Source organism: Neomonachus schauinslandi, chromosome 8 (assembly GCF_002201575.2).
Source record: "Neomonachus schauinslandi chromosome 8, ASM220157v2, whole genome shotgun sequence".
NCBI classification, from domain to species: domain Eukaryota; kingdom Metazoa; phylum Chordata; class Mammalia; order Carnivora; family Phocidae; genus Neomonachus; species Neomonachus schauinslandi.
In genome coordinates this window covers 10,489,118-10,503,306 of record NC_058410.1, presented here as the reverse complement: position 1 = coordinate 10,503,306, position 14,189 = coordinate 10,489,118, and the positions used below count along the sequence as shown (strand labels likewise).

General features: G+C 45.3%; 1 protein-coding gene across 1 annotated transcript in view; it reads left to right on the top strand.

Moving 5' to 3' along the window:
• Positions 1 to 14,189, top strand: part of ARID1B (AT-rich interaction domain 1B) — a 440,657-nt gene that overhangs the window by 386,082 nt on the left and 40,386 nt on the right. The window contains exon 10 of the mRNA XM_044917512.1: positions 12,349 to 12,494. Coding sequence (XP_044773447.1) covers positions 12,349 to 12,494 — 146 coding nt within the window. The remainder of the gene's footprint in view (positions 1 to 12,348; positions 12,495 to 14,189) is intronic.

Below are 14,189 nucleotides of genomic sequence, written 5' to 3'. Positions count from 1 at the left end.
ATGACTTCAATCAAATCTTTCAGTTTCATAACTATCATGGTAACCACAAAATATATTTATTAGTCTTCAAAGAGTAGTAAAACAAGGGGCGCTTGGCTGGCTCAGTCAGTAGAGTGTGTGACTCTTGATCTCGGGGTCATGAGTTCAAGTCCCACATTGGGCCTGGAGCCTACTTTTTAAAAAATGTAGTAAGACACTAATTTTTTTTTTAAAGATTTTATTTATTTATTTACAAGAGTGCACATGCGCACGTGAGCGGGAGATAGGCAGAGGGAGAGGGAGAGACAATCTCAAGGAGATTCTGCGCTGAGCGCAGAGCCTGATGCGGGGCTCGATCCCATGACCCTGAGATCATGACCTGAGCCGAAATCGAGAGTCTGATGCTTAAACAACTGAGCCACCCAGGTGCCCCAAACACTAATTTTTAAAAGACTAAGAAAGGTGTTTTTTTTTTTTTTAAGTTTAATGAGATCCAAGGAATCCAAGTCTGAAATGTAGAGCAAACCTTTCATGGACTAGGGTCTGTGAAGTTCCCTAAACAAGTGATTATTACCTGGCGAGAGTTAATAACTGTACACACCAGCTCACCCCAGCCACAGGCAGGGTGAGGCTCACGAGCCTATATTTTTTATAACCCTCTAGGGTGCCCTAGGGTGGAACGCCAGCACGTGTCTAAGGCTTGGCCTTTGGGATTCCCGCTACTGAAGAGAACTAGTGGAAACTCGGGGAAGCGGGTGGAAAGTGTAAAGTTGGATGCCCACTTTTTTGTCCCTGATAGATATCAGAGGAGAATCCTGGACCGGAGCCTGTTACTAGATAGCATTCGGAGGAACAAATGGTTGTGCAAACCTGAAACCATAACTCAGGCTTTGGCAGTTTCTCGACTCAGGGCCAAGTTGGTCTCCCCAAATCCCTCTGACTTTCTGTCTTCTGTCCTCTCAGACATCAGCGTCCTCCTCACATGGTGCAAAATTCCAAGTTCCCCACCGTATCTAGACCTGCCTTCCTCATTCAGAGTATCTCCTCTCCACGCCCCCGTCCAAACCACTCTCAACTGGGTGCTGTCCTCAGCATCTAAGGTGATGACACACACCACACCGTGGGGACACATACACTGGGCCAGGGCTCCCGTTACCCAGGTGAGCTTCGCATCGGTGTGTGCCCCTATTGCCTTGGCTAAGCCACTTGTCTGCACGTCTGACCTTGTGGCCCTAGGAGCGTCTCTGCCCCACAGACCATGCAAGCCACCAGACCAGCTGGGATGGTCCTTTCTAGTCCAGCCATCCCCAGAGAAAACCAGCACCACAGCAATGGCAACCCCAGCTCTCCACAGTTCCGAAAGGGCGGGATTGTTGACGTCACGTGGATCTCAGGGAGCAGCCCTGCCCTCGCTGCCCGCCTGCAAAGCTTTCAGGCTGACCTCAGGAAGTGCCCCGTCCTGCTCCATCCGAAATTGCGTCACCTCGGCCGCGTTTGGCGCTGAAGGCACCAGGGACCGTTTAAAAGCGGTGAAGAGGACCCGATCTGTGTCTTAGTCTGTCCCAGACCGTATGAAGATCACGGGCGAGGGGCGCACGGGACCCCCTTAGCTGGTCACGTAAAGGTCTGTGGGAGCAACTCCCAAAGGCTCCTCTTTATCTTGACCTTCGTTCTTCGTTTGAACTCCACTTCCATGAACAGGTTTAAAAAAACGAACAAAAAACCCACAGCTACAGAACCATAAGGTTTTGTCCGTTGCTTTGAAAGTTAACTCTTTCTGGATGGCCTTTGACTGTTAGATACCAGGTAAGAGCAGCTGGTGAGGATTTCATGAACTAGACTTTTGCTTAGCGTTCAGGCTTTTCCTGCAACATATTTTACCCTAATTTTGAACAGTGTTGCTTCAACAAATGAAGTAACTTTGTGTCCCAAGGCTGCCTTTAGCTCAAGAAATCTGTAAGAATTTTAGGACAACTTTGTTAAGTTAGAAATGACTGTACTGATGTATTTCCTGGCACTTCAGCCCTGGACAAGTGCATTCTCTGTTAGAGGGTTTTACAGAATATTGCTCTGGCAAGTTTACGAGAGGGAGATCTCAGGACCCAGATTCTTTCTCTTTTTCAGGCGGTAGACTGGCCTGTTTAGGTACGAGAAGTCTGTGAGTGCATATGAGATCTATGCATTCTTCATGACCTCATTCCTGAGATATCACTCAGGTCTTAGATCTTGGGTGGGTGCTGCTGAGCTCCTCAGTATTTGTCAAGCTGATACACACCTGTCTGAGGTGCTGGTACCTCGAAGGGGACCTTTCTCTCGTCACTCTCTCTTACACCTTGTACCCAGGAAGGGGATGTCCTGGTGTAAAGGGTGGGTATTCCCATCACTGCAAAAGAATAGCCCTCCTTATAGGTTACTCGAGATCTTTTCCTAGTGGTATCATGATCGCAAAATAAACGCTTTTTAAGTAAAGATCTCTGACATAACACAGTTCGGAGAAGAGCACTGTTTTCTTTCTGTGGGCGACCTCAATGGCAACTAGTTTTTCTTTCACGAGGTACAACCAGACCGGGGAGCTGTGTGATGTGCATCTTATCAGAACCCAGTGGGAAGCTACGTGTACCAGAACCACAAAGTTCTGGGGTCCACCTCTTGCAGGGAAGAGACAGGCTTGGTGACCCACGCCTGCTCCCTGTGGCTTTGGTCCCCACCCCGAGCCTGAGGCAGTCATGTGCTGGGAGTCAACAGGGAAACGCCAACATCAGAATCTCTGAAGGAAGGCAGACTTGCAGTTCATTTTTGTCTGATTGCCAGTAATTGTTCTTGATAACAGAACAATGGGCTTAACCAAAATCAACTTGGAGATGAAGAGAACATTCTTAGTTATCAATTACCAGACTTCAGGCAGCCAAACACTTTTTGCATTTTCTTCACACCCTGACAAGGAAGTCTCTTGCTTCAAAACCCTCGAGCTCTGTTTGTTCTCCTGGTTGCTTTGAGAAAGAAGGTGGAGATCAGTCAGCTGCTTTAGGAAAAACCGAAACGGGGTACCTGCGTTGAGGCAAAAAGGAAGGACTTAATCTTGAAAGTGCACAACAGGTGCATTTGAGCCGTGATGCCAGGAGCAGAACTGATGACAGGAGGGAACCCTCCGAGAAGTCGGCATGACGTAGTTAACAAAAAGGGAAAAAAGGTTTCTGGCGTTAGAGCCTTTTAGGAAATCAAGATGGAATATGCAGGACTCCTTGGTGCGTGGTAGAAACCGCTTCACCGAGATGCAGGGGTGAAACCACACAGCTCCTTGAAGAACAGCGAAGATGACCGGGAGAAATGCCTCAGAGGCAGAGGGGCCCCGTAGGCAGCCCGCGTGATACGGGGCAAAGATGTGCCAGGGAGAACTTCTCTGCAGCTTTCCGCTGACTGTATGTCCACTAAAAAGACCATTCTCAAGACCAGCGAACAAAGTTACCACGGCCCCTCTTTTGAAAGGGTCTTTTTCATAGAGCTCTTGAAAAATAATGTTTCTTTTTGCCCATTCTCCAAGGGAAAAATAAAACTTAAATGTATCAATGACCAAAGGGTTTGGGGAGTTATTTATAGCTGGAAACTGATTATTACTCTAGCTTTGTGGCTGATGTTATAGACCTTTCAGCCTTCTTTAAGGGAACAGGCTGCCTCGAAAGGGATCGCATTCACAAGGGAAGATCTTAAACCAAAGACACGGGAAGCAAAGATGAGTTCGAGAACTCTGCATCTGCTTCCCAGACTTGAGCCTCCAGTTGCCCACGTGACATTGCCTCTCAGCGCCTGCCCCCTTCTCCATCCTCTTGTGCAAGCCAGACACCTAGGACATGCCTCGGTGCCCCTCTCCTTTCCCCACAGTATCTGATTCCTCACCACGTCCTGTCGGGTCTGCTTCTGAGACGCCGCTCGGCTCTGTGTCCCTGCCCACCTGACTCCAAAGCACTGGCCTCTCACCTGGTCTGTTGGCGTAACTGCACGCCTGCCGACCCCACATCCATTTCCGCCTGCAGTGTGTCTTCCCGTCCACAGGCAGAGGATGAGGCCTTCAGAACACCTCTTTTTGTGCCATTGCTCCTGCTTACCAGCCCCTAGTCTCCTCCTGTCTCTCCCAGCATACAGCCAAAACCCTACAGAAGCACAGGCCCCAGGGACACGGCCCTTCCCTCCCTCCCCGCACTCACACCCTACTAGTCCACCAGCTGTCCCTGCTCCCGGACACCCCAAGGCGCTCTGCTCTCCTCCCCACCTGACTGGGTCCCAGTGATCTGACCGGAGATGAGGCGTGAGGGGAGAGGAGGAGGCGCCAGCATGCCCTCCGCAGGGGAAGGGATGTTTCTGTGTTTTGTTTCTGTGACCTCCCTTCTTGCAGGCTCCCCAGTGCACACACCTCGCTTCATCCACAAAGCATGGTTGCAGGTGGACGCTGTCCACTCCAGCGATTTGACTGTTGCTTGTTTTCCTGCTCGGCCCTCCGGTAGTGCTCCTTCTCCTCCCTCCCCTCCCACGCCAGTCTTAAAACACTCATCTTGAACAAATGATTGTAACTATCCATAAATAGAAAATGTTTCTGATTAAGGTTAATTCTTTCCAGCATGTCTTCCTGAGCGAAAGGGGTACAGTTGTGTTTTAAAAATAACACGTGGCTGTGTGTTTTTCACAGGAATCTACTGTTTTTAAATCATTGGCACTTCTATTTGTTTTTTTTGGTTTAAGAATATAAATGCCACTTTACCTTCCCAGGATTGAGTCCTAGCCAGAGCAACTGGCTTGTTGAAAAGATAGCATTATTTTGCCCCCAGAATGCTAACGCGTGTGTTGTCACGGGCATGCTGATGGGGTAGCCCCACCAAAAATGGGCTGGGGCTTGGACGGCTTGCTTTTCTGTTTTGATTATGTTGTTTTGGGGACACAGGTAGTGTTTTTCCCTCTTCAGATACTAGATTTAAAATAATTTTGACTGAATTTGTCCTTCTCGGTACTGCTCTGGGGGAGATGCTGTGTAAGTCGGGTTGAGAGGGTTCTGTCAGTGATGCTGGACATATATGTGAAAACAGTTTCTGTTTCAAACACATTGAAAATAGGGCATCCTGTGTAACGTTATGCATACAGTCGGAGCTCTCTAAAAATAAATTCTGCTGGAATTGGGCTTTGCAAAGATTCAGGTTCCTGGTTCTGATGACTGTTGGGTTTAAGCGGAAAAGTGCCCCAAATTTTAGTGATAGCCTAATTAATTTTGTCAGTAAGCAATCTTTGCTGACTACGGAACTCCATCTACAGAGAGAGTCGATGGAGAGAAAGATCTGTATGCTTGGCAGTCATGCAGTTTTCCAGTGAAGCACGCCTTGCTTTATGTTCCTGGTGAACGTAACTCAAGAATGATATTTTCAGTGGATTTGCTAGAACTCTTGCGTGCAGCTCCTGTCCATGTGGCTTGCCCCCCGGGACTTCGTATGACATGGTTCCACTCCTGAGGCGTCTGGTTCCAAAGCCTTTCTTCTGTCTGTCCTGACCCTTCTCAAAAGAGCTGCCTCAGAAATCCACTCACATTCAAGTTACACATTTCACACTTCCCTGTCTGTCACTGTTGAGAAAAAATAGTGGTGATTGCTAAAACAATATGGCCTAAATAGTCTTGTAAAGCACCAAAATCATATACAGGTCTTATTATAAATTTTATTGTGGTTGACTTTAAAACAAGATATTTAGAAATGTGCGGTTACTCTTCAGAGCATTTCATGCTGGTGAGTTTAACCGCTGAGTTCAAGCTGTAGTTGGAAACACTGTTCCCCTTTCTGCTTTCACCGTGAACCATTGAAAATGGTCACTTGAAAATTGGTGTTTGCTTCTGGGTTTTTTTCCCCCCAAAGCCACCTCTTTGTTGGCAGGTAAATGTGTAATGTTTGAGAAATCTCCAAAGTGAATAAAAGGAAACTCTATTAAAAAAAAAAAATTACTTGTGTGTGTGTGTGTGTGTGTGTAGATTGAGAAGCAGGAATGAGGAGTGCTTTAGGGAAATACATCTACAGGCTCCACTTTTGAATTATTCTCATTCTAATAACCTGGTTTTTGTCATCGAGTGACAGATCTCAAACACGTATATCTAGTCCCAACCAAAGACCAATTTCAGTAAAGTTCCTTTAGTTGTTCTGCAGGTCCACATGTTCACATAACAACCCCTGACATCACGCTTTGACTTTGGAAAGATAGGGGCCAGTGCTGTGCTGCAGAAGGCCCAGGTGAGCACAGCGCCATGTGGTCCGCACGCTGTGGTTTGTCCCCACGCCTCCCACGTGGTACAGCCCAGAAGCTATGCAAAGCAGCGACAAAACGTTACTTCTAAATGTTTATCAAGTCCCCCCTGAGACATTGTTGGGCATGGATCGCCACAACCATTGCAGGTTAGGAATCTGGCATCAGGACAGCAGTAAATTGTAATGAAAACTGTCTGAGCCCGTAGACCCATAATTGATAGCCCAGGAGTTCACCCCAAGGTCAAGGAAGGGCACTCTGCTCTTCCAGGTACAACTTACATCTTAGGGTTTTGCGTGGACAGTGTTTCCCTCGTGTCCATTTGCATTTTTACCGGGTTGTGTTGTGTTGCCCTTGTTTCTTTTTGAAAAAGAGGATGTCTGAGTGATTGATTTCTTCACTGTCCTAATTCCGTTTGGAGCATTCCGAATGGTGCTGTGGTCAGAAAGGGATTTAGCAGTCGGTGAGTGCTGCCTCTGGAAAGGGCCCAACTTCTTTTGAGGTGTCTGTGGTCCAAGTCACGGTAGTTAGCCCAACCAAAGAAGCTTTTTGTCGTGATCCCCAGAAACCCTGTCCTGTTAGCCACGCCGTGGTGCCCTGTCCTGTTAGCCATGCCATGGAACCCTGTCCTGTTAGCCACGCCATGGTAAGCTGGAGTGCTTGGCTTAGTCAGAGAGGTGGCCATGTTAGGTTTCCTTCCACAAAACAAAATTGTCTCAATTCCCAAACATTCAACAGAGTGCATTGAAAGCCTCCTTTTTTAGTATTAAGCCCATCTTGCTTGTTCGAAATTACCAACAGTCCTGGAAGTAGTTTCCAAAGCAATAATGAATAGGGTTTCTTTTGCGGTGATGGAAGATTGGCTCTCTCCCCCATTGGGGCAGATGGCCAGGTGCTGTGCTCGTGGCCACACATGCCCTGCATGCCTGGGAAGACTCCCATCTTTCTCAGCTACTTCCCTCCTTGGATACCCGAGAGGCCCACAGCACCCTGGATAAACTTTCCTAGAAGCAGGTGTTCAGGAAGCCCAGAGAAAAGCGCCATTTGTATCTGTCAGCTTTCTACAACTACAGATGAATACAGTAGACAGAGAGGAAGGTATACAGTGGACTCCTTATGCCATTATACTTGTCCCGTCAAGTGCTAGTAGTATGAAGGGTCCCATGGGGAAAGAAATACAGGACACTGGACTGAAAACAGGCCTGAGGCATTCTGTTTCTGCCACTTACCAGCTGTGTGTCTTCAAGCAACTTCTTCAGTCTCTCTGATCCTTATTTTCTTTCTCTGTATGTGAGCATAATTCCACCTACCTTCCTCCAGAAATTTAAAAAATTAAATGCGTCAAATGCCTAGAAATTGTGCCAGGCACATTTATAAGGACCTCAGAAATCATGACAGTTGCTATTGTTATCAGTCCCTCCATGTTCACATGCAAAAACGGCCCAGAGACCCAAGGAGATTTGCTCCCAGATCCCAGTGACAGTGGAAAGCATGACTAGTGACAGAGTCAAGACCCCTGGCATTTTAGCCAGACTTGTAAAACTATAGGCATGGTTTAATCGAGGACCGCTGTAGCCAGCAAGTGACATCCATCACACACATCTCGACATCTTTAATTTCTTGTTATTTTAAGGGTATTTTTTTAACCTCTAATGCGTACCATCCTCATCTTACGGTGATTGCAGATGGGCATCGCAGACTTGGGGGAGAAATCATAGATTAGGGTTACAAGGAGCCTGTCTGGTGGGTTTTATATTCCAGTTCTCTTTGCCACCTGAGCTATAAACCAGCATGCTCAAGGAACCATTTGTTTCATGCACCCGGTAGTCACAGCACATGTGAAACTGAATTTGGTGGAAGCTTGAAGAGGTGGCCGTCTTTCCTGAGGCCTGTTTACAATGGTAAAAATGTCTGTCAGTTCATTTAACAAGTACTACTCTAGTAGCTGAACGTGCTCAGTAGTTGCTCCTCTCGGGAGGTATCACACCTGTAAGAGCCAAGATGTGCATATAAATTTTGTAGAATACACGAAAGAAAGTGCAGAGGGCTCTGATAGGCGGAGCCTGGGGCAGGCAGAGCTTCCAGATGGGGGAGTGAGGACGGCCTTCGCAGAGGGCGTGGCCCCTGCACGTGGATCTTGAAGGACAGGTCACCACTGGTTGAGACTTGAAGGCTGTCTTTAGAAAACCCAACCTGTTCATAAGTAAGGATGCTCTTCGGGTGGTTTGTCTGCTGAGGAATTGAGAGAGCAGCCCCAACAGGTCAATAGGTGCCGCTCTTTCTTGTTTTCTTTTGAAACAGGCACATAAATGTGAAATTGTCTTTGTTTGAATGAGAACACGTCAGAAGGGAACCTAAGATACTTGAGTTAATACCAATCACCTCCATGCTGATGTTAAAACCCTCACCATATGGGACTACGTTTCTAGCTGTGGGGCAATGTGTTTAGAAGTATTTGACGACCTCGGGGTTAATCAGAAGCCATCGGACGGACGATCTCAGATACATTCTTAATGAACTGCAGTGGGTATTATAATACTGGTTCAGCAGTCTGTAGTTATTCAAAGTGGCACGTCAGTGAGCTCAGAATTCAAGGCTGAAGTAACATTCCTTTCTCCCAGAGCCACACTCACACCATTAGTCTTTCAGCCTCCTAGAATGTTCTTTCCAAGCCATCATTGAGTGTTCGTCTGGACAGAATTTCTCTGAATGGTTGATGTAATATTTAAAAGAAAAAAAAAAAAAACCACTCAAACCCTTGATACTTTGAATTTTCAAGTGGACCGTGTTTGAACTTTTTCCACCAGCTAGGAGGTCGAATCCATTGAAAATGCTACACAAAAAGAATAGCATATTGGGTTTTTCTTTTTTTTTTTAATTTAATTTTATTATGTTATGTTAATCACCATACATTACATCATTAGTTTTTGATGTAGTGTTCCATGATTCCTTGTTTGCGTATAACACCCAGTGCTCCATGCAATACGTGCCGTCTTTAATACCTATCACCAGGCTAACCCATCCCCCCACACTCCTCCTCCGTAGAACACTCAGTTTGATTCTCAGAGTCCATAGTCTCTCATGGTTCGTCTCCCCCTCCGATTCCCCCCCCTTAATTTTTCCCTTCCTACTATCTTCTTTTTTTTTTTTAACATATAATGTATTACTTGTTTCAGAGGTACAGGTCTGTGATTCATCAGTCTTAGACAATTCACAGCGTTCACCATAGCACATACCCTGCCCAATGTCTATCACGCAGCCACCCCATCCCTCCCACCCCCCACCACTTAAGCAACCCTCAGTTTGTTTCCTGAGATTAAGAATTCCTCATATTGGGCACCTGGGTGGCTCAGTTGTTTGGGCGACTGCCTTCGGCTCAGGTCATGATCCTGGAGTCCCGGGATCGAGTCCCACGTCAGGCTCCCTGCTCAGCAGGGAGTCTGCTTCTCCCTCTGACTCTCCGCCTCTCATGCTCTCTCTCTATCACTATCTCTCTCAATAAATAAATAAAAATCTTTATTAAAAAAAAGAATTCCTCATATCAGTGAGACCATATGATACATGTCTTTCTCTGATGGACTTATTTTGCTCAGCATAACACCCTCCAGTTCCATCCACGTCATTGCAAATGGCAAGATTTCATTCCTTTTGATGGATGCATAATATTCCATTGTATATATATACCACATCTTCTTTATCCATTCATCTGTTGTTGGACATCTTGGCTCTTTCCACAGTTTGGCTATTGTGGACATTGCTGCTATAAACATCGGGGTGCACGTACCCCTTCGGATCCCTACATTTGTAATACCCAGTAGTGCAATTGCTGGATCGTAGGGTAGCTCTATTTTCAACTTTTTGAGGAACCTCCATACTGTTTTCCAGAGTGGTTGCACCAGCTTGCATTCCCACCAACAGTGTAGGAGGGTTCCCCTTTCTCCACATCCCCTCCAACATCTATCGTTTCCTGACTTGTTAATTTTAGCCATTCTGACAGGTGTGAGGTGATATCTCATTGAGGTTTTGATTTGGATTTCCCTGATGCCGAGCGATGTTGAGCACTTTTTCATGTGTCTGTTGGCCATTTGGATGTCTTCTTTGGAAAAATGTCTGTTTGTGTCTTTTGCCCATTTCTTGATTGGATCATTTGTTCTTTGGGTGTTGGGTTTGGTAAGTTCTTTATAGATTTTGGATACTAGCCCTTTATCTGATATGTCATTTGCAAATATCTTCTCCCATTCTGTCGGTTGTCTTTTGGTTTTGTTGACTGTTTCCTTTGCTGTGCAAAAGCTTTTTATCTTGATGAAGTCCCAATAGTTCATTTTTGCCCTTGTTCCCTTGCCTTTGGCGATGTTTCTAGGAAGAAGTCGCTGCGGCTGAGGTCGGAGAGGTTGCTGCCTATGTTCTCCTCTAGGATTCTGATGGATTCCTGTCTCACATTTAGGTCTTTCAACCATTTTGAGTCTATTTTTGTGTGTGGTGTAAGGAAATGGTCCACTTTCATTCTTTTGCATGTGGCTGTCCAATTTTCCCAACACCGTTTGTTGAAGAGACTGTCTTTTTTCCATTGGACATTCTTTCCTGCTTTGTCGAAGATTAGTTGACCATAGAGTTGAGGGTCCATTTCTGGGCTCTCTATTCTGTTCCATTGATCTATGTGTCTGTTTTTGTGCCAGTACCATACTGTCTTGATGATGACAGCTTTGTAATAGAGCTGGAAGTCCGGAATTGTGATGCCGCCAGCTTTGCTTTTCTTTTTCAACATTCCTCTGGCTATTCGGGGTCTTTTCTGGTTCCATACAAATTTTAGGATTATTTGTTCCATTTCTTTGAAAAAAGTTGATGGGTTTTTTCTTAAAATGACTTATGTTAATCTTTTAAAGAATCTCTTTAAAAATAGTTTACCGTTATGCATAAAAAGTCATCAGATGACTGCTTAATAGAGGCGGAGGGCATGGCTTGTAATCATAATTCATTTGGAACAGATAAGCCAAGTGTGGATTTTTTCTCTTCCTATTAGTTTTACTCCTAAGAGGGAACACTAGTAGCCAAAAGTTTGGAAAGTTTTCTCAAGGTATACTATTTACAGAAGAGCCACTTGAGTACAACAGTGGAGGCTCTCCTAGATTTTGCCACATTGCCCTCATCTTTCTCTTTACCTGGTAATTCTCCCACGAGAATGAAAGCACTGCTCAGTTTCAACCTCCTCCTCCCCGGTCTCATTTCCAGCTGTTAGAGAAATGCCTTTGTGCCACACATGTCCCTTTCAGATTAAGAAATACCCTCCTCCCCTTGCAACAGTAAGAAGTTTGTCTTTCACAGAGCACACATACAAAACTAGCAAAACTAAGTCACTGAAAATTTAAGTTCATGGGTCTGCATCACAGTCGGGGAGGGATGACCCCAGGGCCTTTTAGGGATGCTGTCAGCCAGTCTCAGCTCCCTTCCTTCCTGTCCCAGGAAAGCCTACAAAAAGAAGTGGAAGTCTGGTGTTTACTGTGTAAAGTTAATATGGGGATATTGGTGTGTTCGCAATAGTACCTAATTTCAGAATGCCAAATAACAGGGTTGAAGGGCTTTAGAAATGCTTTCTCCCATATTCATTCTATCAGAACATTTAGATTAAAGAAAAAAATTTTAAATAGCATTCTCACACTGCCGATTTGATTTTCATTCCTTGACTTCTGGTTTTTGATACGAGGACACTAAGTAATGCTCACAGAGTCAGATCTTTTTAAACATTAGAAATTAATTTTGCTTGCTTTTGTAATTCCTGTTCTTATTTCAAGTTCCCCCTTTCTTGCTTATATTCCTCTGTATAAATCATAACCTGGAACACTTGACATGATTCAAAATGTATAATTTATTTGTGGAATTTATATTATTTGGAATTTTTACACAGTGGATTAAGTAATTACTTAGCAATAGTTCAGCCTCTCTTTCCGGGAAATAAGTTATTTTAAGCGAACATGAAAAATAGGAGCCCCCGCCCCTTGCATAGATGCATCATGAGAAATGGCTCCCCGGGTAACGTGCCGCCCGTACGTGCCGCTGTGTCCATGGCCAGTATATGTATGCATGTGCTTTCTCTTCCTACAGGCAAGGCACTTTTCCGGGCATGAATCAGAGTGGACTTATGGCTTCCAGCTCTCCCTACAGCCAGCCCGTGAACAACAGCTCTGGGCTGATGAACACCCAGGCACCCCCCTACAGCATGACGCCCAATATGGTGAACAGCTCAGCAGGTAACCACGGCAGCTCCGCACTCTGAGAGCTGCCCTCCCCTCCCCCTCTGCCCCCCTTAGGCCTGCACCGGTGAGCAACCCAAGCACTGGGATCATTGGGTGAAAAGGGGACACACTCCACTTTTCTGCTGCCTGGAAACTTGTTCAATCTATGTAACTGTTTCAAGACGTGAGGCTCACATTATATTTTGTGTAAATGATTTGAATGCCCTCTGTGTTTTTGTAACATGTGGGCACATTCCACGGGACTCTGGGGACTGCTTGCTAGATGTATACACTAAGCTCTTTTTCTCTTTCGGCACCATTCGAAGTATTGGAAGATCCCCCGACAAAATCGATGCTCCATTCATAGTGGTGGAGATGAACACTTCATGTTTCAGGGGAGGTGATTGAAGTACTTTTTCACCTTGAAATATATACCCGGAAGTAGTTGTTCAGAAGTGCTGTCTGCAGATTGTCTATAGTGAGAAATTCTATATTATTTTTTTAATGAACTATTTTAGATTTTCCCTCGTGTGTAACTTTTCCAACCCACTTAGTGACATCAACAACTGTATTCCTACCGAATCCCATCTGATCGGTGCAGTAAGAGTATCAGTTTGTGGAAACACCAAAATGTCGACACCTGTGCAAAGAGTTTTCAGATTCCTTAGACCCTGAGCCATCTCCTCAAGCCCCGCACTACCCAGCAGTTGAGGGGCGCTGCTCTTTAGATGAGAAAAGGCTGTGGGTCGCAGCTGACCAGAACTTCCAGCCCCTATTGGGGGGGCACTGTCTCGGGTAGGATGCTGTCCTTTGGTGAATGCAGAGCATGTGTGGCAGTTGTGTGTGTCCTGCAATGTTTAACCATGTGTTAGGGAAACACCATGGAGTTAGAGGCTTGGCGCTCTCCTAGTACCTTTTCTCATCTCCTCTGCCTTTCGCCACCCCTCTGACCTGTCCGTCTTTGAAAGGCCACCCCAGGAGCTGTTGGTAAAGGCTGGGCTTGCATCCTCTCTGAGCTTCTGAGTTGCTGGTTTCCAGGGTCTAATTTAACAGTGCCATTCCCTGATTGCGTCTCTTTAAAAATATGTGGAAGAGGAAGAAAGAGTGGCGAAATGGAAGGTTTTCAAATAAATAGAATAGCCCTTCCTGATATTGGTCATTAATCCCAGCGACGTGGGTGTTTTTAAACTTGAGATGAAAGGGGAAAGCTCTTAACCAGTCTGTTACCCAGAAACTTCCCCTCCCCTTCTCAGCACTATCCCAGGTAATAGGGTATTTGGGTTATGACATTATGTGTTTTGTCTGGCTTGCTGAAATAAAATTACTTCAGAGCATTGAAACTACACAATAAATTTTCACCTACTATTAGCAATACTCATTTTTCCCTTTTTCCTTTGGACCCCAGAACCACAAAAATAACCCACCACAAAGAGATGGCACCATGCCCTGCCTAAGAAGATTTATGTGTTCCTAAGGAATAACCAATTTAATGGAGATTCGCAGAGAGGGTTTCTTTTTATTATTACTATTATTCAGATAATTCAGCTCTTCGTTATTTCATACAGAGGAAACCTGTTCAATGAAAGGCTGTTTATCCTCAGCCTTTTGTATGGGCTAGTATGATTTTTTTTTATTGCATTGTGTATTTTGAAACACTGAATTTTTGATAATTTAAACGTTTATCAAATTTTCCTCTGCACATTTAGGTGA